Genomic DNA, 22,755 nt, shown 5'->3' with positions numbered 1-22,755 from the left:
AAAAAGGTCATAAATGCATAAATTTCTGATAAATGTGAAAAAAGTTTAAGGTTAGTGATGGATAAAGTTGAAGGTCAAGGCTAATACTGTTTTGATTTGAAAAAATGTACTGTAAGATAAAAGAACTCGTGTCCAAATAAGCAAAGAAAATTACAAAATATCATTTGCTTAATTCGGATTATATTACGGCCAAAAGCGGTGGAGCTATCTTCCTTATAAATGGATCAAACCCGAGGACTGTATACTTTCGTGTAGAATCAAATCCTTTCGAAGAAAACAGATCGAATTTATCTTAATCGGCATAGAAAAAATGGAGAAAGCGATCGAGAGACAACGAGTTCTTCTTGAACATCTCCGACCTTCTTCTTCTTCCTCACACAGCTTTGAGGGCTCTCTATCTGTAAGCTTTTTCTCTACCCCTCTCTCTCTCGATCTATCACGATCTCTACGCTTCGGGGTTCCGGATTGTTCCCGATCTGGATTTCTTGTATGGAATTTGAAATTTTGTTCATACTCAATTATAATTTGATTCGTATGCATGCCTGTGAGCTGAATTTTTGTATGGTTTCAGCTCGATTGAGATCGAGTTTAGCTCTTGATTCTATTTTTGTTTTCTTTGATTGACTGGATTGAGATGGACATCTTCGTTTTGGTTGTTTGATTCTTGTTCGATCGTGCTGAGTCATCAGTGTTCTGCAGAAAGTGTGCAAATGAATTCTGATGATGTGCTTATTTTCACCATTTTCATTGATCTCTTAGAAGTCAAAGCTTAATTCGACTACTATGTATCATCTCTTTAACGCGTTCATTTAAACTCACCAGGCGTCTGCTTGCTTGGCTGGGGACAGTGCTGCATATCAGAGGACTTCTCTTTATGGAGATGATGTAGTGATTGTCGCGTAAGTCCATCTCTTATGTTTTCATGAACTTATGAAGACTTCTTGTCTCTTTCTAAGATTCTTGTGATAAACTCACGCATTTTGATCCATTGCAGGGCACATAGGACTGCACTATGCAAGTCGAAACGTGGCAACTTCAAGGATACATATCCGGATGATCTTCTTGCACCTGTTTTGAGGGTCTGTCGCTGTCTCTTCAATTCTGGTTTTGGTTTTTCTTTTCATCCTACTTCTAGTTATATATGGTATAATCCTCTTGGTGCAGGCATTGATAGAGAAGACAAATCTAAACCCAAGTGAAGTTGGTGACATTGTTGTGGGTACTGTTTTGGCACCGGGATCTCAGAGAGCCAGCGAATGCAGGATGTCTGCTTTCTATGCTGGTTTCCCTGGTATGTTTCTTCTATGTACAGATCCCTGTTTATTCTTTTTTTTTGTTTCTGTTTGCTGTTTGCTCATGCTGTTATGTCCTTTGGCAGAAACCGTGGCCGTAAGAACCGTGAATAGACAATGCTCATCTGGGCTTCAGGCTGTTGCAGACGTAGCTGCTGCCATAAAAGCTGGATTTTATGATATTGGTAAGAGAATAACCGTCTTTGATTTCATTGATGTCTTTGTTTTCGTGAAGAACTTAGCTGACGATAATATCGGATGCAGGTATTGGGGCTGGATTGGAGTCCATGACTACCAATCCAATGGCATGGGAAGGGTCGGTCAATCCAGCGGTACTGTCTCTAATTTCTCTCTCCTGGATTCTTAACTGGCTCTGTTGAGTTTTTCTAGCCCACTATAAAACATATTATGTCACTGCAGGTGAAGAAGTTTGCACAAGCCCAGAATTGTCTTCTTCCTATGGGTGTTACTTCAGAGAATGTAGCACAGCGTTTTGGTGTCTCAAGGCAGGAGCAAGATCAAGCTGCTGTAAGGCAACTGAACTTTTTAGTATGGTTGTACTTTAGATTACACATGACTTTGATCTCCTGATGCTAAACTATCTAGTCATATTGCTAGGTTGACTCTCACAGAAAGGCAGCTGCTGCTACGGCTGCTGGTAAATTCAAGGATGAAATTATTCCTGTTAAAACCAAGGTATTTTCCAGATCCTCCATACAACAATGGTAACATTTAAGACTTCTCCGGGTGCAATAAGTTACTGAATTTAATTCGTGCTCTTATGATAGTCAATAACTTGTGTTTTCTATTTCAGCTTGTTGACCCAAAGACAGGTGATGAGACACCCATTACAGTTTCTGTTGATGATGGGATCCGACCGAGTACAACTCTTGCTACCCTTGGGAAGCTGAAGCCCGTGTTTAAGAAGGATGGAACCACAACTGCTGGTACTTTTCCCGAATTAGTTTTTTGGTTACGGAGAACACAGTTCTTTTTATCACAATTTTGAATCCACTGCTTCGTTTGTTCTGCCTCAAACAGGAAATTCCAGCCAAGTAAGTGATGGTGCAGGAGCTGTTCTCCTCATGAAGAGAAGTGTTGCAATGCAAAAAGGACTTCCCGTTCTTGGTGTATTCAGGTTGGTGAACTGTAGAAGTCTCAAAACTGAAAGCTGTAGAACGCCCATGGTTCTTTGTGTCTTTCCTGACGTTTCTGGCTATTAATAATTAGCACACTATTGGACGAATTGCAGGACATTTGCTGCAGTTGGTGTTGACCCAGCAATCATGGGTATCGGTCCAGCAGTTGCCATTCCTGCTGCAGTTAAGGCGGCTGGCTTAGAGCTGGATGACATCGACTTGTTTGAGATCAACGAGGTACATAGCAAACATTTCCATGATCTTCTTACCTTTTATCTTGTTCCGAACATTCTGATGATAACCCACGGTTTGAATCCTTGTGTGTTCAGGCATTTGCATCTCAGTTTGTGTATTGCCGTAACAAATTGGGACTTGACGCAGAGAAAATCAATGTCAATGGAGGCGCAATGGCCATAGGACATCCTTTGGGCGCTACAGGTATAAGAACTTTGAAATTACTATTCTTATTTCAATTCACTAAACCAAAGAGACTAGTTAATGAGCGACTCTAAACTCTTAACCAAACCCTTGAAAATCCACACCCAAAATCCTTATAAGTGTGCTTTCACTAACTGCGCTCTAACCAACTCACAGCTGCTCTAATCTGCTACATGCAGTCCTAGGGTTGATACAATAGACCTATAGCTAAGAGTTGAACTGCTGAACTTCTTTAAAGCTTATCAATATGTCCTCGCTCGTGTTCCTAGTGAACATTAGCTAATGCTTGTTAAATCACTAATCACTCGCAGGAGCACGTTGTGTTGCTACTTTGTTGCACGAGATGAAACGCCGTGGAAAAGACTGCCGTTTTGGGGTAGTGTCAATGTGCATTGGTATGCTTTCTATCTCGTACTCTTTAGTCTCACTCCTACTAGCTGAAAATTTGGTGTCTGAAAATGTTTTTGGAGGGTTTTGTTGTTGACTGGGGAAATTTTGGCAGGGACGGGAATGGGTGCAGCGGCTGTATTTGAGAGAGGAGATGGAGTTGATGAGCTTCGCAACGCCAGGAAAGTTGAAGCGCATGGCCTTTTGTCCAAGGATGCTCGTTAGAGAAGATGATTGTGTACAACCCAACAAAACCCTTTCACTCTCCCAAATATATGATCTCAGCACACTCTGTTCTCCTTGGAGAGAATCTGGTCCTTTTCTTTATATCCTGTTATTATAGTTTTGAATAAAGCACAACCAATGTTTGCCTGAGTCTTGTTGCTCTTCTTGACCAGGTCATGTGTTTTTTAGTATATTTTTTAAACGTGAAGGGGGATAATCTTTGAAGCTTATTTGTATTAAAATTTAAAATGTTGTTCTTCTCGAATTTCAGTTGTTTCTGGAAAATTTAGAATTGTCAGCTGGCAGCAACTTTTTTAGATTTCAATCGAGATGTCAAACTTTCATATAAATCTAAGACCTGGCTTTGATGGTATTTAATAGTTACAATAAATAAAAATAACATCAATGAAACAACAATTGGGGCGGTGGCGCAGTTGGCTAGCGCGTAGGTCTCATAGCTACTGAGTGATCCTGAGGTCGAGAGTTCGAGCCTCTCTCGCCCCATTCATTTTTATTGTTTAATTCTTTGAGGGAAAAGAATTGTTTAATTCTCAGACCATCCAATCTATATCCAACGCAATCAACATGGCTCTTTTTTTTTTCGGGAAATGCAAAAATTAGAAGTCTAGGATGTGGATCCGCATGCCAAAAAATTAGGTATTCAAATAACTTATAGATATGTTGACGAAAGCATAATAAATAACTAATTTTGTTCGGTTTTATAATAAAGAACTTTATATATGTAAAAATCAAGAAATAGGAGGAGACATGGGTGCATGTAGGTTAGTAGGGGTGACTAAAACATTTTAAACTTCTCATAAACCTTGAAAGAAATTATTATTATTATTATTTTTATCATATTTCAATTACTCGAAAATACTATAAAAACACAAACTTACAATATCAAAACTTATTACACATCCCAGTGGTAAATTTTTGGTAATATAGAAGGAAAAATTATTGTAAATACTTGTATTGGAAAACATTTTTGTTTTGGTAAAAGTATTGGAAAACATGTTTTCTTATGAAAACTTATTACACAACCCAGTGGTAAATTTTTGGTAATATAGAAGGAAATATTATTGTAAATACTTGTATTGGAAAACATTTTTGTTTTGGTAAAAGTATTGGAAAACATGTTTTCTTATGAAAACTTATTACACAACCCAGTGGTAAAATTTTGGTAATATAGAAGGAAAATTTATTGTATATTCTTGTATTGGAAAACATATTTTCTTACATATCGGAACGACCATTACCCTATCCATTATTCAAAGTTCAAACTTAATTATCCAATACAAATGTTGCAGGGATATACGTTGAAAGTTGAAACTATCAATCAATACCAATATCACCAACTTTTATGAAGCACAAGTTGAATAAAAATTTCGAATTTGCTATTTAGTCCTCCATTTCAAGCTCTATAATCTCATAAGTTGACCTTAGTTTTCTGAATTCGCTAGTCTAGTCCTTCAATTCAAGGGTTTGATTTTTGATTTTTTCTTGTTCAATTACGTTAGATTTCTCCTACGCTCTTCTTTTCACCGTCTTCTCTCTCTCTCTCTCTCTCCCACTTAGTCCTCGATTCTCTACGCGTTTCAGCGTTAGTCTTCTAGATCTCTAGCTTCGTGCACGCCGATATAAAGTCTCTGCTCGGTCGGTAAATCCATCGAACAGCGTCGTTTTTGAGGGAAAAAATGGCGCAACAATCGTTGATCTACAGTTTCATCGCTCGAGGCACGGTGATTCTCGTCGAGTTCACCGATTTCAAAGGCAATTTCACATCCATCGCTGCACAGTGCCTTCAAAAGCTCCCTTCGTCAAACAACAAGTTTACCTACAACTGCGACGGTCATACGTTCAATTACCTCGTTGAAAATGGATTCAGTAAGTCACGAATATGTTCGATCTATGCTGTTTTGATTTGGTGTATTGATGATGCGCATAGCTTTTTCGATCTCGATTTATGACTAGTTATCCTTGCGTAAGCTAAGCGCGATTTATCACTCGTTTTGGCGTAGATTTTTCACCTAATTGAGCATTTGAATATCCCCATGAGTTACCTGAAATCAAGTTCTTATGTTTGGTATGTATGTCTTTAATTGATGTTAGATCTAATCCGTGATGTGTTTGGTGAATCTTAAATGCAAGAGCAAGACCTGTTCTGGATCTGTGTTCTTGTTTCTTTACTTGTTGCCTGATTTGCTTGGCTTATTTTTTTTCCCAATTTCATGGTTTTTTGGCTGGTTCTGCTTGTCATCAAGTATTGTTCTAATCGTTGTGAGAGTTGTTTGGGAAGGTTGGGGATATAACGCTTGAGCTCTATTTGACTACGCCTGATTGGTTTCGTGTGGTGTTGATGGATATGTACTCTTATTACAGTGTCAACTTTCTTACAAGCTTGATATTTTCTGTACCTCGGAGTGCGATATCTCTAATATCTTCTTAAATTTTTTAACCGTTTTGTTCTTGTTGTGCAGCCTATTGTGTTGTTGCAGTCGATTCTGCTGGGAGGCAGATTCCTATGGCCTTCTTGGAACGAGTTAAGGAGGATTTCAACAAGAGATATGGTGGTGGAAAGGCTGCAACTGCTCAAGCAAACAGCTTGAACAAAGAATTTGGGTACTTATTTGATTTCTTTGATTGCTATTAAAGAGTTCTCTATTAGTCACGAGCATAGTCATTGACCCTTTTTTGTTTTTTTGGCTGCTCTAAAGGTCGAAACTGAAAGAGCACATGCAGTATTGCATGGATCATCCTGATGAGATTAGCAAGCTTGCTAAGGTGAAAGCTCAAGTGTCTGAAGTTAAAGGTGTCATGATGGAAAACATTGAGAAGGTTCGTTTCTGACCCCTTTTCTTGGCCGATATAATATCCTAACCTATTTCCAATAGAGTTATAGCTAGTATGACTTTGAATACCAGGATCTTTTGGTTCCTAAATCATTACATGTAGAAGGGAATGTCCAATTTGCGGTTGTAAAGACAAATTCTGCTGTTAAACCCTCTAATACATAGTGGTATTCATTCATTTGCAGGTTCTTGACCGTGGTGAGAAAATAGAACTTTTGGTGGACAAAACCGAAAACCTTCGCTCACAGGTTAGCTCTTTTACGAAAAGGGTTCCACGTCCATAGTCCATACACACAGACATTCTTTGAGTTGCAGCTCTCTCTCTCTCTCACTGTTTTTTCTCGGGTTTCGAACTTTGAATTGAATATGGAAACTGTGTACAGGCGCAAGATTTCAGAACACAAGGAACTCAGATGAGAAGAAAGATGTGGTTTCAGAACATGAAGATAAAACTCATTGTTCTTGCAATCATCATTGCCTTGATTCTCATCATCGTCCTCTCAGTTTGCGGGGGATTCAACTGTGGCAAATAAGTCTGGAACATTTCTTCCCGGGTTGGAAGCTTCCAAGATTTCCGTGAACATCTTCACTCTGTTCGTTGTGCTTTTTTTTTTTTTTTGTCTTTTGTGGTTTCTAAATTCTCATGCTATGTTTCTGCTTAGATTTTACTTCTTGAAATTGGTTTTGTATAGGCCATACATATATACATATATCAGTCTAATCTATTTTGGATGTCATATGCCAATTTTTAAAATTTTTGTTCTTTTCATTTTTTTTTCATTTTTTTTTTCAAAACCAAAAAATAAGAAAATTCAAATCATAGTTCTACCATACAGGTTAGCCAAAAAAAAAACAGTTTATTCAAAAGAAAAAAAAACCTAAAATATGGAATTTTTTGCATTTTTCTTTTTATATTGTCGAGTTTTTCAACTGATAAACAAACTCGTTCAATGGCTTTTATGACATAATAGATTGCAGATAATTAATTATCAGTTTTAATTTTAAAAAATCATTTCAACAAAAATTTTAAAATTTTCTTTAATAATTAAAATACATTTAACTAATACTTTTTTTTGTAAAGAGTCTATGCACATTATTAAAAAAACATATAAATACCAATATCTTATTAAAAAAGTACAAACTTTGTTCACATATATCCTTTAATAAAAAGATTTAACTAAAATTTGACTTCTACATTGGATGCCCAAACAAGTCTACAAATTTTGTCATAAAATTTTAACTAAAATATGTATTTCAAAATCATGTTTTGTGTGTGTGTTTTGTATCGTACTATGGGAATCTTCTTTCATGAACTTTGTGAAATCGTTCGTTTGCTGGGTTAGAGATTTAGGGTTCTTGATACATTTTGCTCAAAGATTGGATATAAGTTTCTAAAAAGGAAATAAAAATAAAAATAAAAATAAAAATTGATGATAAAGTTTGTAACTTTTATTGTTTGTTTGGCTAAATTCTCCAATTTGTAACTTAGTGGTTGTTTGTTTGGCTAAATTAAAAAAAAAAAAGTGATGAAACTAGACGCTTAATTCTAGACTCTGGCATTGTTCTTAGAGAGTGGATTTTGTTTATCTCGTGTTTGTATCTTTATTAGCATCTTCATTCAAATAACGAAGAGAATTATAGAAATAGAGAGGCAACCCACAAATAAAGGAGATTTCAGGACTCATAGATTTTCAGATTGAGTTTTTTCTTATAATAGAAAAGGATCTATCAACCATAGAAAATTCTAAAGTCTATACATTGTCGTTTTCTTTTTTTTTCCCTCTTAACCTTTTTACACAATCCCCTGTTTTAAAAAATTTCTATTTTCTCCTAAATCAGGTTTGTCAAAGAAATGGGTACAGTTTCTCGCTGAAGAAACCAAACGACCCAAAACAGAAAACTCCATAATTGTAAATGGCTTCAAGTCCAACCAAAAAGACCTTAAATTCACAATCATCTTCCTTAAGCCGACCACCACAAGCCGTCAAGTTTGGTCGCCGGACGTCCAGTGGCCGCATTGTTAGCCTCTCCCGCGACGATGACATGGACGTCTCCGGCGATTTCTCCGGCCAAAGCGACTACATCAACTACACCGTCCTCATGCCTCCTACACCGGACAACCAACCCGCTGGCTCCTCCGGCTCCACCTCCGAGTCTAAATCCGATGCAAACCGTGGTGGTGGTGGTGGTGGAGGAGGAGACGGGCCTAAGATGGGGAATAAGCTGGAGAGGAGATTATCTGTGATGAAATCAAATAACAAATCAATGTTATTGAGGAGCCAGACGGGAGATTTCGATCATAACAGGTGGTTGTTTGAATCTAAAGGCAAATACGGAATCGGTAATGCGTTTTGGTCAGAAGAAGAAGATACATATGATGGTGGCGTTAGTATGTCGGATTTCTTAGACAAACCATGGAAACCTCTCACCAGGAAAGTTAAGGTCCCAGCCAAAGTTCTTAGTCCCTACAGGTGATATGTTTGTTTTCATATTTTTAACCTCTTTCAAAATTTTCTTGTTTCTTACAATTTATCACCCTCCTCTGTTTCAGGTTACTAATCGCGCTCCGTCTTGTGATACTCTTCTTCTTCCTCTGGTGGCGTGTTACGAATCCTAACGAGGATGCAATGTGGCTATGGGGACTATCGATAGTGTGCGAGATTTGGTTTGCTTTCTCTTGGATTCTTGATATTCTTCCAAAGCTAAACCCTATAAACAGAGCCACGGATCTTGCTGCCTTGCATGACAAGTTTGAGCAGCCTTCTCCATCAAACCCTACTGGTCGCTCTGATCTTCCTGGTGTTGATGTGTTCGTTTCCACGGCTGACCCTGATAAAGAGCCGCCATTAGTCACCGCAAATACTATTCTCTCTATCCTCGCTGTGGATTATCCAATCGAGAAGCTTTCTGCTTACATTTCAGACGATGGTGGTGCAATTCTCACCTTTGAAGCCATGGCTGAAGCTGTTCGCTTTGCTGAGGTTTCATTTTTTCGTTTTATCTCCCTCTTTGTCTTGGCTAGTCTATAATAGATGATGGCATAAATTTGATATGGCTATTTTGCATTTTTGTTTGCAGTATTGGGTACCATTTTGCAGAAAACATGACATAGAGCCGAGGAACCCGGACAGTTACTTTAACCTGAAAAAAGACCCTACAAAAAACAAGAAAAGGCAAGATTTTGTCAAAGATCGTCGTTGGATCAAGCGTGAGTATGATGAATTCAAGGTCAGGATCAATGGTCTTCCAGAACAAATCAAGAAAAGAGCTGAGCAATTCAACTTGAGAGAAGAGCTCAAGGAAAAACGGATTGCTCGAGAGAAAAATGGCGGTGTGTTGCCGCCAGATGGAGTTCAGGTGGCAAAAGCAACTTGGATGGCCGATGGTACACATTGGCCAGGAACTTGGTTTGAACCAAAAGCTGATCATTCAAAAGGTGACCATGCTGGGATCCTACAGGTACCAGCCATCAACTTATTATAAAATTTGAATAAAACCAAGAAACCTATCAAACTTGAATCCAAAATTATAGATCATGAGCAAAGTGCCTGAGCTCGAACCGGTGATGGGTGGACCAAATGAAGGCGGGCTGGATTTCACAGGGATTGATATCAGAGTACCTATGTTTGCATACGTATCACGTGAGAAACGTCCAGGTTTTGACCATAACAAGAAAGCAGGTGCTATGAACGGTATGGTCAGAGCTTCAGCGATTCTATCCAATGGCGCCTTTATTCTCAATCTAGATTGTGATCACTACATATACAACTCCAAAGCTATCAAAGAAGGAATGTGTTTCATGATGGACCGAGGTGGTGATCGAATCTGTTACATTCAGTTTCCACAAAGGTTCGAAGGAATTGACCCATCTGATCGATATGCAAATCACAATACCGTCTTCTTCGACGGTGAGTTGTTGATTTTGAGTTTCAATTTAATGCTTGTGTCACAAGCCACCACAGCTTAAAAAATTTTTTTTTGGGGTTTTGAAACAGGTAACATGAGAGCATTAGATGGGTTACAAGGTCCGGTCTATGTCGGAACAGGGTGTATGTTCCGAAGGTATGCTCTTTATGGATTCAACCCACCTCGAGCCAACGAGTACTCAGGCGTTTTTGGTCAGGAAAAGGCTCCGGCTATGCATGTACGGACTCAGTCCCAAGTGTCCCAAACATCACAAGCATCAGATTTAGAGTCCGATACACAGCCTCTTACCGATGATCCAGATCTTGGTCTACCCAAAAAGTTTGGTAACTCGACCATGTTCACAGACACTATTCCAGTTGCAGAGTACCAAGGACGACCTTTAGCAGATCACATGTCAGTTAAAAACGGAAGACCACCTGGTGCTTTGCTCTTGCCACGACCTCCTCTTGATGCTCCAACCGTAGCTGAAGCCATCGCTGTCATTTCTTGCTGGTAAAGGTTTCGAAACAGAGGATATGCTCTGACTCTGTAGTATAAAACGGTTATGTAGTTAAAAACATTTTTGGCTTTTTCAGGTATGAAGACAATACAGAATGGGGAGATAGAATAGGATGGATTTACGGGTCGGTCACTGAAGACGTGGTTACAGGATACCGTATGCATAACCGTGGTTGGAGGTCTATTTACTGCATCACAAAACGTGATGCTTTTCGAGGCACAGCTCCGATCAATCTCACTGATCGTCTCCACCAAGTCCTTCGTTGGGCTACTGGCTCTGTAGAGATCTTCTTCTCCAAGAACAACGCTATGTTCGCTACAAGAAGGCTCAAGTTTCTTCAGCGAGTCGCTTACCTAAACGTTGGAATCTACCCTTTCACTTCCATCTTCTTGGTCGTTTATTGCTTCCTCCCGGCTCTCTGTCTCTTCTCTGGGAAGTTCATCGTCCAGAGCCTCGACGTACATTTCCTCTCTTACCTCCTCTGCATCACCATAACCCTAACCCTAATCTCCCTCCTCGAGGTCAAATGGTCAGGGATCGGACTCGAAGAATGGTGGAGAAACGAACAGTTTTGGCTCATCGGAGGCACGAGCGCTCATCTCGCAGCAGTTGTCCAAGGATTGCTCAAAGTCATCGCCGGAATCGAGATCTCATTCACCTTGACGTCGAAATCAGCAGGAGAAGACGAAGATGACATCTTTGCGGATCTTTACATCGTGAAATGGACGGGGCTGTTCATCATGCCGCTTACAATCATTGTAGTGAACCTTGTAGCGATTGTGATCGGAGCTTCGAGGACTATATACAGTGTGATTCCTCAGTGGGGCAAGTTGCTTGGAGGGACATTCTTTAGCTTGTGGGTTTTGACGCATATGTATCCGTTTGCTAAAGGATTGATGGGTCGAAGAGGAAAAGTTCCAACGATTGTTTATGTTTGGTCGGGGCTTGTGTCGATTACTGTGTCGCTTCTCTGGATCACCATCAGTCCTCCTGATGAATTTACAGGTGGCGGAGGAATCTCTGTGTAAATTGGATCAGATTGTAATACTGAGGTTTTGGAATCTATTTATTTTTTTTTGTAAAAGTAAATTTGGTTTTATGTAAATTTTTATGTTGAAAAGGACCAATTCTGCTTTTAGTTTGTGTTACTAGAGAACTGAAACAAACATCCGTGGCTCTGTTTTCTCTCTGTTATATATCCTCTGTTTTGTAAAGAAACAGAGGAACAGATTATGAGAGAGAAACAGAACTGGAAGAGGTCTTTTTTAAAAAATGTTTGTGTTGGGTGGTTGGCTTGTTTCGTTGAAATTCTATTGACGAAACTACCCTTATGATATCAGTTGAAATAGTCGATCACAGATTTACCCCTCGTGGAACTTGACAGGAAAAATGGAAAATAGAATCTGTCGACATTTGTTAGTTTGTTAAATAAAATGGAAACTTCCTTTTCTTTCCTTTTTTGTTTTTGTTCTTTTGCGTCTCTACTCTCTACGCTCTATATATTTAATATCTGGGACTCTTCTCTCTTGCTTTTCCATATTTTGCTTTCCAAAAACGAGAGTGAAACCCTAGCTGTTTGCCTTCAACAAACACCTGACGAAGATGATGAAAAAAGTTAAGATATCTGTTACGACTCATGATATCGCAGCAGACTAAGAAAAAGACTAAGATTTTGGGGCTGAATAAGAGAGAAGACCAGAGATCTAAGGCTCCTGAATTATGCGGGGTTAGATCAAGTTTGAACAAGACTGATTCTGCAGCGAAGAAGCAATCTGCTCTTCCTGACAAGAAAGGCATCATGAGTAGAGAAGAAGGGATGGTTCCAGAGAAGTGATTGTAAGAAAGGTCTAAAAAGGAGAGCTTGGTGAGATTCTGGACAAGTGGGAAACTACCAGTGAGCTCGTTATCTGAGAGATCCAACTTGGTTAACCATGTTAGGTTACTAAATGAGGAAGGAACTTGACCTTGGAAGCTATTAGAGGAAAGAGACAAAACCTCTAATTTGTTGAAGTTGCCAAACTCGGAAGGAATTGAGGAAAAACCTAAGTTGTTGTCAGAGAGATCGAGGAGACGAAGATGATGCAACTCGAAGAGGCTACTGTTGGGTTTGAGAGTTCCAGTGAAGCAGCCACTTGGGAGCTGTAGCTCTGTGACCGCACCAGTCGCGTTATCACACTGGACACCGTGAAAGTACTCGCTGCGGTTGCAACCGCCGGATTCAAACTCGTTCTTGAAATGCAGGAGAGCTTGGATCTGGTGGGGACGACAAGCAGCAAGTCCAGCAACACGAGCATTTATCATCAAGAAGCTTGAAGCAAAGACACAACAAAGTAAGAGTACCAAGAGAAAATGAAAACGGAGACATGACATGGTTGTCATCATGAAACCTTTTTTTAGAAAAAATAATTAGTTTGTATGAAAAAGAGTAAGAGAAGATGAGTCTATATATATCCTTGTTCAGCGAAGACCAAGAGCCAGTCAGATAAAGAAGTGAAATCCACGTTGATGTTGATATCTCTAATAAGTCTCTAACGTGTAATTTCTGTTAGATTCACATCAGTTTTGAACAATCTCACATAATCTAAGAGCCAACCAGATCATAGAAGTGAAATTTTCTAACGTATAACTTAACACACGTTCACGCTCAGTAGCGTAACCGTGGGAGAAATGGCACCAATCGGAAGCAAACGATATGAAATTTTAGGTTATAGTATTTTATTGAACTGATTGTTTCATTATTTGTTGGAGTTTATGTTTTTTTTTTTTAAAGAAAAGTACACTGTAGATTTGGATATAGTATTGTATATTTGAGAGTTTAATTATGTTTCTTATAAGCCTCGAAATGTTTTGAAATCTCTAACATATTTGTTATTTTGCGTATTCGTTGTCCCTTAGTCATATTGTTTGCTCAGCTTTACCCTTAAATGCTTTTGAGATTTATTGAGTTTTGATAACTCATCGGTAACGTTGACAAGTAAGGTTGCATAGAAAAAAAAAATTGTTGTTGTTAAAAAGAAATATAAATATGAAGGACACCAACTCAATCTCAATTTTGTTTATAAACAGTCATGAAAAGAAATCAATTGAATTGGATTTAGGTTTTAGGGGTTTTTAAACATATATAATTCCGCAAGTTTTTTGTCAATCAACAAAAAAAATTACGAAATAAAAAAATACATACAAAAAATTAAACTGTTTTCGCTTAAAAAAATTACAAAATAAAAAAAAACAATTTTATAAATAAATTAATCTATTCTGCAATATTTTTTTCTGCCATTTTGCCATTCCGCAAAATTACCAATCAAAACCAAAGGCCTGCCTGAGTTTGAGTATTCTGTTAGGTCTGCCTGAGTTTGAGTATTCTGTTAATGTCGATCTGAGTCTTTAAACACTGATATAAGGAAAAGCTGGTGAAGAAGATGTCTTTTATTCATATAATGCTTGATTACAAAAACATGAACTACTTATACAACATTAAAGATCAAATCCATTAGAATAATAAAGAAAATATTTTGGTGAGCCACTGTGGCTTGTATAAAGCGATAACATTTAAAGATCTTGTTTATTCTTGACAGAGTCTTGAGTATTCACCACTTTAATCTTTTCCACTACTAAAGAAATTCTCTGTAACGATTGTTTGAGTTGTGAATAAAAAAGGATTTCCACAATCTTTCAACCTGAAAATACATCTCTCTTGGTATGTTTGTTTAAACCCTATTAACCATTTTATGAGAATCCATGAGACTGGAGTTTTATTTGTAAATATCAATTCCAGTTATAATTGAGAGACAACACTTGAGAAACTTTTTAGGGTGTATACTTTTTTTCACTGTTAACTAAGAATATTAGGTTAAACTGTGAACCGGATTGTTACAGTTAGTAAGTCTTCTTATGAGTTAGTTTGTTCACATTCCAGTTAGTAGCATTTACACTTGAAAAAAAAAAAGAGATCTCGTGAATTTCTAGTCTGATACTGAATTCTGAGACCTGTATAATCCTATAGCTCTGACTCTCTTATGTTCACATGATTCAGTTCTTTTTAAACAGGAAGCTGAAAGACGATGCCGTGTGTCAAGAAACTTCAGCTCGGGTTAACTTAAGAGTCAGATAAGAGCCAAAGCAGTATACAAGAAGCCTTTTTTCAGGACATCATCAGCCAAAAGAGAGGTTCCTTACAATAGAACAAAGGTTACAGAAACTAGTAAGATCTCTTTCTTACATCAGTAAGAAAATATAATTAACCATACTATATTTACATCTCATTTTCTACACTATTTTTATTAGTAAAACTCTCCCATCTCAAATCCATAGACATAAACAATCTAACTGGATCTACTGCTTTCTTTTGCTTATCCGGACCAACTATCTTGACATACCACTTCGGCCTGTATGAAGCAAGATAAAGTGTGCTATTACCAATCCAAACAATAAGCCTGGTCCGTACCCTATAACCACAGCTTTCCAGTTTAACACTTGTTCCTCTTCTTCTTCGTCTTCTTCCTGAGGCTGTTGCGTTGGTGGCGCAAAGCAACTTCCTTGGAGAGGAAGTCCACAAAGCCCTGCATTCCCTTCAAAGGAGGATTTAGGTTGCCCAGTGATCTGTGTTCCTTGGGGTATTTCGCCTTTGAGTTGGTTATGAGCCACACTTATGTACGCCAAAAAAGAGAGGCTTCCTAGTCCTTTAGGAATAGTCCCTGAGAGTTGGTTGTTTGACAAATCAAGTGACTCGAGCTCAGTAACATTTTCCAAAGACAAAGGAATATGGCCTGTGAATGCGTTATTTGATAAGTTGAGTGCAATCAATGCCTTCAAAAGACCAATGGATTCAGGAATCTGTCCTTCAAGTCTGTTCCCTGAAAAATCAATGGTGGCGTAGGAAGTAAGGACCTTTCCTTGCTCCATGAATAGACCTTTGTATTGCAAATCTATGGTATCTTCATAGAGATAGTAAGCGTTGCTGTAGTCTCCCATATAGATTCTCCCATCTTCAATCATCTGGAGTGATGATGCTTTCCATTTCACGAAGTAATTTGGTGGTAAACTTCCTGTGAAATTGTTATCTGATATTTCAAGTATGCGCAGCTTGGGAAACGCAAGATGATCTTGATCAGGAGGAGATATAGGGCCATAAAACTTGTTTGAACGGAGGGTAAGGCCTTGTAAATCAGGCAAAGCCTTGAGCCAGAAAGGAAACTTGTCTTTCATTCTGTTGTGATCCAGACTTATAAACCTTAGCGAGGAGCAATTCAGAAGAGATCTTGGAAGCTTCCCGGTTAATTGATTATAGCCAACGTCAAGTGTCCGCAGGAATGCACTATCGTAGAACATATCCGGAAGACTTCCTTCCAAGTTGTTCTTCCGGAGATTAACCACAGTGACAGAGTTACTCAAACATGGAGGAATTGGACCGGTTAAGTTGTTGTAGGATAGATCAAGAACAACGAGAGAGCTCCGGTTGAAAACTGAAAGAGGTATGTTTCCTGTCAAACTATTGTTCCATACAGAAATGAGGTTGATAGAGAGTGGTGGATTAGGAATTGGTCCATGAAAATGGTTATAAGCCAAATCTAATATCCTCACCGATGAATTTTCTAAGACTTTTGCAGAACCTTCAAAACCTGTGAAAGAGTTATTAACAAAAGTCACTCTGAACAATCGAGGAAGGTTCCAGAACCACTCAGGAACTTTCCCTTTGATTTTATTGTTGGAAATGTCTATAAACTCTAGGCTATGAAGGGTCACTAAGAAGATTGGAAACTCTCTCATGTCGCACCCCGACAAAGCCAATCTCTCTAGGTTCATTGGGATGTCTGAATCTGAACTTAAACTAACTGGTGATATAATCTAAGGAGCTTCAGGTAAATTCCTTTTCCAAGCAAGAGTTATCCAATTCTCCAGTATATTTGTTATATATCTGATTTTGGTTCGCTGGTTTTCTTTGTTTGATTCAAACGCCGATTTGGTTAAGCTTGATTACAAGATGATAGTGTCAACAACTCAAAGATGCACGTAGAACTCATGGATACTAGTGTCAAAAGATAAACTAGTATAGGCTTGTGATTAGACCACAACGACGGTAAATTTGTGGCAGTATCCGCCATTGAAGCGAAGAAATTCGTGTTGACTCGGCCATTGAAGTAAAGCTCATCAAAGTCCACAGAGTTTTCCTTTCTCATAATCTAGGAAGAAGTCGAAATGCCACAAACACAAGCAAGCTTCGTAATCATTTTTTTTCGGATGATACCCATGTATTTATAATAAATTTTAAATTTCCTCTGGAAGTATATAAAAAGTCAGCATAACCCCTCATGATAAAGTAAATACTATCTGTAAAATCGTTTTACGTTTGAACAATGATCTGACTTATTTACCCTCGGGCGAAGAAAAGGAAATACTGTCTCGACAACGAACCTCACGTCGTCGTTTCAAGTCTATCTCGGACTACTTTGTTCGATGAGCCTTGGGATAAAAGGAAACTTCCTATAATTTCCTTTTTCTAGGGGCTATACTCTCTATCCACTATATAATATCTGTGATAAACTTTCTCTCTCACTCGCTTTTCATATTCTGATTCTCCAAAACTTCCGAGTAAAACCCTAAGCTAGTTGCCTCTTTCCAAATTCTTTCTCTACGAAAATCAACGAAACATCAAGATGATGAAGAATGTTGCGATTGCAGCTGAGAGATCTAGCTCTGATCTTGACCGTTCTGTGTGTGCTGCACTTAAGGCAGCTAATGCAAACAGCATCGATGGCGTTGAGAGATGCTTCGATATTCTCCGTTACCTGAAGAGCTTGAATCTCTCTGTCAAAGATCTTTGCAACTCCAAAGAGATAATTCTTTTGGAGAGTCTGAGAAAGCATGAAAACCCTAAGCTTCGAATGGGTGTTGACGTCTTGTTCAAGTCCTGGTTTAAAACTCTTTATTGGAGTGGAAGAGATCCTCCTCCTTCTACTTGCAGCAAAGATGTTCCCTTGAGTCTGAAGAAACCAAAGACTGTGTTTTTGAGGTTGAAGAAGAATAAAGATGAGAGATCGATATCTCAGGCTCTTGAAACCGGAGAAAGTACTTTTCAGACACAGAAAGAAACTTCTTGTCCATCCTTGAAGACCGTAAGGGACAATACTTGCATATCGATTCAAAGCAAGGTTCGTGTAACGCAAAAGAAACTTGGCTCTGTTCACTCAAAATTGCAGAAGACAGAAGATCAGAGATATCATGAGACCAAAGAGGCTAAACAAAATTTGAAAAAGGCAGATGATGTTCGCAAGGTGAAGAAGCAATCGGCTCTACCGGTGAAACTTTCTAAAAACCCTAAATCTGGGGCTCATGAAGCAGAAGAGATTAAGAAAAATTTGAAGAAGCCTGACGCTTGCAAGTCTGTTTCAACAACATCAAGGCCTCTCCCGATGAAGAAGCAGCCGCCTCTGAAAGTTTCTGGAAACCCTAAATATTGTCCAGCCGTGAAGAGGAACGAAACAGAGATGTTGGAGCTATTTGAAATAGCTAAGAAATCAGCAGATGTGGCCAACGCAAAGGGACTTCTCGCGGCTAAAGCAGAGACATCAATCTGTGTAGATACTCTCTCTTTGCTCATCGGTTTCCCCATCAGCTCAACAGCACCTGAAACAAGGCGGATCATGGAGAGGCTTGCATGTCTCACAAAGCACAAAGACCGCAAAATCTGCAATTCTGCATCAGCACTTCTTCAGCATTGGAGGCAGAGCATCAGAGATCAACAACTCAAAGATGCACGTAGAACTCATGGATACTAATGTCACCAGAAAATCTGCAAAACACTAACTAGTATAGGCTCATTGTGACTTGAAAACAACTGTCGGTTGTTTATTCTATTTGGTAAATTAGAGATTGTGTAGTCACCACGTTATATTTCGACTAGTCAATCACTTGATCCATTATGTAAACACACCTAGTATAATCTTATATTTTGTGAATTCTTGAGACCTGTATAATCTTGTAGTCTATGACTCTCTTATGTTCACTTGTTCCAGATTTTTTTAACAGGAAGCTAAAAATTAACGCCGTGTGTTAAGAAACTTAAGCTCGAGTTAATTTAAGAATCATAGAAGAGCCAAAGCAGTATACAATACTGCCTTTTCAGGGCATCATCAGCAAAAGAAAGGTTCCATTTACGAGAACAAAGGTTACAAAAACTAGTACGACCACTTTCTTTACATCAGTTTCAAAATATCAACATACTATATCTACATCTCACTTTCTACACTATTCTTATTATTAAAACTGTCCTATCTCGAATCCATAGACATAAACAATCTAACTGGATCATCTGCTTTCTTTTGCTTATCCGGACCAACTATCTTAACAAACCACTTCGGCCTGTATGAAGCAAGAACGTGTGCAATTACCAATCCAAACAATAAGTCTGGTCCATACCCTATAACCACTGCTTTCCAGTTTAACACTTGTTCCTCTTCTTCTTCGTCTTCTTCCTCAGGCTGTTGTGTTGGTGGCGCAAAGCAACTTCCTTGTAGAGGAAGACCACACAGACCTACATTCCCTTCAAAAGAGGATTTAGGTTGCCCAGTGATCTGTGTTCCTTGGGGTATTTCACCTTTGAGTTGGTTATGAGCCAACTTATGTACGCCAAAAACAAGAGTCTCTCCAGTCCTTTAGGAATAGTCCCTGAGAGTTGGTTGTTTGACAGGTCTAGGGACTCGAGCTCCGTAAGATTTGCTAAAGACAGAGGAATTGGGCCTGTGAAGGCGTTGTTTGATTAGTTGAGGGCAATCAGTTTCTTCAAGAGACCAATGGATTCAGGAAGCTGTCCCTCAAGTCTGTTCCCTGAAAAATCAATGGTTGCGTAGGAAGTAAGGACCTTTTCTTGCTCCATGAATAGACCTTTGTAATGCTAGCCGGGAATGTCGTTGTAGTCTCCCATATATATACTCCCATCTTCATTCATCTGGAGTGATGTTGCTTTCCAGTTCACAAAGTAATTTCGGGGCAAGCTTCCTGTAAATTTGTTATCAGATATTTCAAGTATGCGCAGCTCTGGACACGCAAGAGGACCTTGATCTGAAGGAGATATGGGACCATAGAATTTGTTTGAACGAAGGGTAAGAGCTTGCAAATTAGGCAAAGCCTTGAGCCAGAAAGGAAATGTGTCTTCGATTCTGTTGTTGTCAACACTTCGAAACTTTAGAGAGGAGCAATTCAGAAGAGACCTCGGGAGCTTCCCGGTTATACGGTTGTAACCAACATCAAGTGTGCGAAGCAAGGCACCATCATGGCACATGTCTGGAAGACTTCCCTCCAAGTTGTTCTTACGGAGATTCACAACAATGAGAGAGCTTTGAAAATTACTCAGGCATCGAGGAATCGAACCAGTGAAGTTGTTGTAGGAGAGATCAAGAAGGCTAAGAAAGCTTTGGTTGCAGATTTCAAGAGGTATACTCCCTGTGAAACTATTGTTACATGCAGATAAGACGATGAGAGAGCGTGGTGGATTAGGAAATGGTCCTTTAAAATGATTATAAGCCAAATCTAGTATCCTCACTGATGAATTTTCTAAGACTTCTGCCGAACCTTCAAAACCTGTGAAAGAGTTATTAACAAGAGACACTATGCTCAAACGAGGAAGGTTCCACAACCACTCAGGAACTTTTCCTATGATATTATTGTTGGAAATGTCTATAAACTTCAGGCTATGAAGGCTCTTTAAGAAGTTTGGAAACTCTCTGATGTTGCACCCCGACAAAGCCAATCTCTCTATGTTCATTGGGACGTCTGAATCTGAACTTAAACTAGCTGGTGATATACTATTACCGGAAAGATGTAGGATCAACAAAGATTTGAGAGAGGAGAAGAGGCTAATTAAGTCGATTGGGTAGCTTATGTTTTGGAAAGAAAGGTCGAGTTCTTTGAGGGTGACGAGATTTGAGAGAGTCTCTAGAATCTGCCCTTGAAATTGGTTGTGCCCAAGGAGCAGATGCTCGAGCCTAGATGAAGAGGAGTTTGAAACTTCAATAGGACCGGTGAGATGGTTTCCACGAAGATCAAGACTTGACAAGAAAGGCATCATGAGTAGTGTAGAAGGGATGGATCCAGAGAAGTGATTATAGGAAACGTCTAAAATGGAAAGCTTGGTGAGATTCTGGACAAGTTGGAAACCACCAGTGAGCTCGTTATGTGAGAGATCTAACTTGGCTAAGCATGTTAGGCTACTAAATGAGGAAGGAACTTGACCAATGAAGCCATTAGAGGAAAGAGACAAAACCTGTAATCTGTTGAGATTGCTGAGTCCAGAAGGGAGTGAAGAGGAAGTGAAGTTGTTGTGAGAGAGATTAAGGTAATGACGATGGTGAAGCTCAAAGAGGCTACTGTTTGCTTTGAGAATTCCAGTGAGGCAGCCACTTGGGAGCTGTAGCTTCGTGACGACACCAGTCGTGTTATCGCACGGTCGCACCGGACACCATTAAAAGTAGTCAGTTTGGTTGCAAGCGCGGGATTCAAACTCGTTCTTGAACTGCAGAAGAGCTTGGATCTGGTCGTGACGACAACCGGCAAGTGCAACAACCAAAGTGAAGCTTGAAGTAAAGATTAGAAAGAGTAAGAGTACCGAGAGAAACCGCAAAAGCAGATGTAATCCCGACATTGTGGTCGTCATGAAAACTTTTACGAAGAATAATATTTCTTTTAAGCGAGAAAATGGAAAAGACTGGTATATATATAAAGATACGTGGCCATGCATTGAAGAATATTTCCCTACGCAACTTGGCTTGACTTGGAACAACCTCTAAGTGAAAATCTTTGTCTCCATCAGAGAGCCAACAATCATTGATATTTGGTAACTTCAAAGTCAAGAATACATATCAATTCAAATAAATAATTGAGGAGGCATAACTAATTAAATAGTTTGTTGAAACTTTATTTTCTCTTTGAATTTTCTTGAGATATTAAATTGAAGAACTTATGGCCTTACAATGAAATGACATTAATTTTGGTGGTTGGATTGGAGAGACTTTGTCAAGTTTTACAAGTGTAGGTAACTTTTAATGCCATATAAACTGTATCAGGTAGTATTGATTTGTTTGTGGATTGGCCAGCCTAGTATATGATTAATAGACGACTCAAAAGGCTGAACCAGTAGGAAAAAAAAAAATGCGAAACAAAAAATAATCACCCAGCAGCATTATGTAAACCAATTTAGACCAAAAATTACATTTCGGTTTATACGAAACCGGTTATATACAATTTAATGAACCAGATTTGCGAGATTTGGTTTAAGACATAAGTCGCTTAAGGAAGATTTAATCACGCGACAACGGCGAAGCGATTACAGTCACCGTCACTCTCGCCGACGTTTTGGTTGAGTGGCGGCTTCCGAAATAATCTAAGGAGCTTCAGGTGATTTCCTTTTCCAAGCAAGAGTTATCGAATTCATCAGTAAATTTGCTATATATCTGATTTTGGTTTGCTGGTTTGCTGGTTTTCTTTTGTTTGATTCAAACGCCGATTTGGTCAAGCTTTGATTACAAGATAATAATTCGTCTTTCTTAGTTTGTTGATATTATTTCTTGTCATTGAATGTGTAGATTTACAAATAACTGGCATTTACATTAATTTGTTTCTGGATTGGAGAAGACTTGGTCAACTTTTGAAGATGTTAGTTCGTTACAGTGAAGAACTGGCATTGATTTAATTTGTGGATTGGAGAAGAAATTGTCAGATTATATCTTTCATCTGAATCTATATCTAAGGAATGTGTGAATGTATAAGAATTTTCAGAATCTTTCATCTGAAATATATATCTCTCTCTTAGTATTTTCCCTTTAGCTAATTTATGAAAATCCATGAGACCGGAGTTTGATATGTAAGGATTAGTTTCAGTCATAATCGAGAGACAATACTCCTTGAGAGAGAGTTTTCATGTCCATACTTTATTCTATTGTTATCTGAGAATATTATTAGTTCAAATTGTGAAGCATGTTGCTATATTTGGTAAGTCCTCATAT

At 38.7% G+C, this 22,755-nt stretch overlaps 6 protein-coding genes, 1 non-coding gene and 1 pseudogene across 9 annotated transcripts; 5 read left to right on the top strand and 3 right to left on the bottom strand.

Moving 5' to 3' along the window:
• The first annotated feature begins 207 nt into the window (after window positions 1-207).
• Window positions 208-3,773, top strand: LOC18027618 (3-ketoacyl-CoA thiolase 2, peroxisomal). The gene is made up of 14 exons (XM_006410388.2): window positions 208-400; window positions 823-899; window positions 995-1,079; window positions 1,165-1,291; window positions 1,379-1,477; window positions 1,557-1,624; window positions 1,713-1,820; window positions 1,911-1,988; window positions 2,107-2,239; window positions 2,334-2,430; window positions 2,545-2,668; window positions 2,761-2,869; window positions 3,181-3,264; window positions 3,372-3,773. The coding sequence occupies exons 1-14, from the start codon at window positions 311-313 to the stop codon at window positions 3,479-3,481; spliced, it is 1,389 nt and encodes a 462-aa protein (XP_006410451.1). The 5' UTR covers window positions 208-310; the 3' UTR covers window positions 3,482-3,773.
• A 127-nt stretch (window positions 3,774-3,900) lies between these two features.
• On the top strand, window positions 3,901-3,985 carry TRNAM-CAU. Its single transcript is given in 2 exon segments — window positions 3,901-3,938; window positions 3,950-3,985. It is a non-coding gene; the product is annotated as a tRNA-Met (tRNA).
• Window positions 3,986-4,994: 1,009 nt separating this feature from the next.
• Window positions 4,995-7,087, top strand: LOC18027617 (vesicle-associated membrane protein 722). Its single transcript, XM_006410387.2, has 5 exons — window positions 4,995-5,368; window positions 5,962-6,103; window positions 6,199-6,319; window positions 6,519-6,581; window positions 6,717-7,087. The coding sequence occupies exons 1-5, from the start codon at window positions 5,179-5,181 to the stop codon at window positions 6,864-6,866; spliced, it is 666 nt and encodes a 221-aa protein (XP_006410450.1). The 5' UTR covers window positions 4,995-5,178; the 3' UTR covers window positions 6,867-7,087.
• A 1,160-nt stretch (window positions 7,088-8,247) lies between these two features.
• Window positions 8,248-12,013, top strand: LOC18027616 (cellulose synthase-like protein D1). Its single transcript, XM_006410386.2, has 6 exons — window positions 8,248-8,804; window positions 8,885-9,314; window positions 9,412-9,792; window positions 9,866-10,241; window positions 10,329-10,752; window positions 10,836-12,013. Exons 1-6 carry the CDS (start codon window positions 8,248-8,250, stop codon window positions 11,785-11,787), a joined length of 3,120 nt encoding a protein of 1,039 aa, XP_006410449.1. The 3' UTR covers window positions 11,788-12,013.
• A 35-nt stretch (window positions 12,014-12,048) lies between these two features.
• On the bottom strand, window positions 12,049-13,147 carry LOC18027615 (receptor like protein 42). 3 transcript variants are annotated; one of them, XM_024148126.1, is made up of 3 exons: window positions 12,652-13,147; window positions 12,456-12,540; window positions 12,053-12,352 (listed from the first exon to the last, which is right to left on the bottom strand). In XM_024148126.1, the coding sequence occupies exons 1-3, from the start codon at window positions 13,139-13,141 to the stop codon at window positions 12,328-12,330; spliced, it is 600 nt and encodes a 199-aa protein (XP_024003894.1). In that variant the 5' UTR covers window positions 13,142-13,147; the 3' UTR covers window positions 12,053-12,327. The 3 variants fall into 3 exon arrangements, with proteins under 3 accessions (XP_006410448.2, XP_024003894.1, XP_024003893.1); XM_006410385.2 differs by having other exon boundaries at window positions 12,049-12,540; XM_024148125.1 differs by having other exon boundaries at window positions 12,055-12,352; window positions 12,456-13,147.
• Window positions 13,148-15,121: 1,974 nt separating this feature from the next.
• Window positions 15,122-15,661, bottom strand: LOC112090209 (receptor like protein 42). Its single transcript, XM_024160901.1, has one exon. It carries the CDS (start codon window positions 15,659-15,661, stop codon window positions 15,122-15,124), a length of 540 nt encoding a protein of 179 aa, XP_024016669.1.
• A 1,751-nt stretch (window positions 15,662-17,412) lies between these two features.
• LOC18027613 lies at window positions 17,413-18,534 on the top strand. Its single transcript, XM_024148356.1, has one exon. The coding sequence runs from the start codon at window positions 17,413-17,415 to the stop codon at window positions 18,532-18,534; it is 1,122 nt and encodes a 373-aa protein (XP_024004124.1).
• Window positions 18,535-18,913: 379 nt separating this feature from the next.
• LOC18027612 lies at window positions 18,914-21,202 on the bottom strand (annotated as a pseudogene).
• Between the last annotated feature and the right edge of the window lie 1,553 nt (window positions 21,203-22,755).

The sequence above is a fragment of the Eutrema salsugineum genome, unplaced genomic scaffold (assembly GCF_000478725.1).
Source record: "Eutrema salsugineum unplaced genomic scaffold, Eutsalg1_0 scaffold_10, whole genome shotgun sequence".
Lineage (NCBI taxonomy): Eukaryota > Viridiplantae > Streptophyta > Magnoliopsida > Brassicales > Brassicaceae > Eutrema > Eutrema salsugineum.
Note: the sequence above shows the minus strand (reverse complement) of the source record. Positions and strands in the feature narration are given on the sequence as shown.

Coding starts and splice junctions, on each gene's coding strand:
- LOC112090209 (XM_024160901.1), bottom strand. CDS start 15,661: ATGGAGCAAGGAAAGGTCCTTACTTCCTACGCCACCATTGATTTTTCA.
- LOC18027613 (XM_024148356.1), top strand. CDS start 17,413: ATGATGAAGAATGTTGCGATTGCAGCTGAGAGATCTAGCTCTGATCTT.
- LOC18027618 (XM_006410388.2), top strand. CDS start 311: ATGGAGAAAGCGATCGAGAGACAACGAGTTCTTCTTGAACATCTCCGA. Junction 900..994: donor GATGATGTAGTGATTGTCGC/GTAAGTCCATCT, acceptor GATCCATTGCAG/GGCACATAGGACTGCACTAT. Junction 1,821..1,910: donor AGGAGCAAGATCAAGCTGCT/GTAAGGCAACTG, acceptor TCATATTGCTAG/GTTGACTCTCACAGAAAGGC.
- LOC18027616 (XM_006410386.2), top strand. CDS start 8,248: ATGGCTTCAAGTCCAACCAAAAAGACCTTAAATTCACAATCATCTTCC. Junction 9,793..9,865: donor ACCATGCTGGGATCCTACAG/GTACCAGCCATC, acceptor CCAAAATTATAG/ATCATGAGCAAAGTGCCTGA. Junction 10,242..10,328: donor CAATACCGTCTTCTTCGACG/GTGAGTTGTTGA, acceptor GTTTTGAAACAG/GTAACATGAGAGCATTAGAT.
- LOC18027615 (XM_006410385.2), bottom strand. CDS start 13,141: ATGATGACAACCATGTCATGTCTCCGTTTTCATTTTCTCTTGGTACTC. Junction 12,541..12,651: donor CTCAGATAACGAGCTCACTG/GTAGTTTCCCAC, acceptor CTTTCTTGTCAG/GAAGAGCAGATTGCTTCTTC.
- LOC18027617 (XM_006410387.2), top strand. CDS start 5,179: ATGGCGCAACAATCGTTGATCTACAGTTTCATCGCTCGAGGCACGGTG. Junction 6,104..6,198: donor AGCTTGAACAAAGAATTTGG/GTACTTATTTGA, acceptor GCTGCTCTAAAG/GTCGAAACTGAAAGAGCACA. Junction 6,582..6,716: donor CCGAAAACCTTCGCTCACAG/GTTAGCTCTTTT, acceptor AACTGTGTACAG/GCGCAAGATTTCAGAACACA.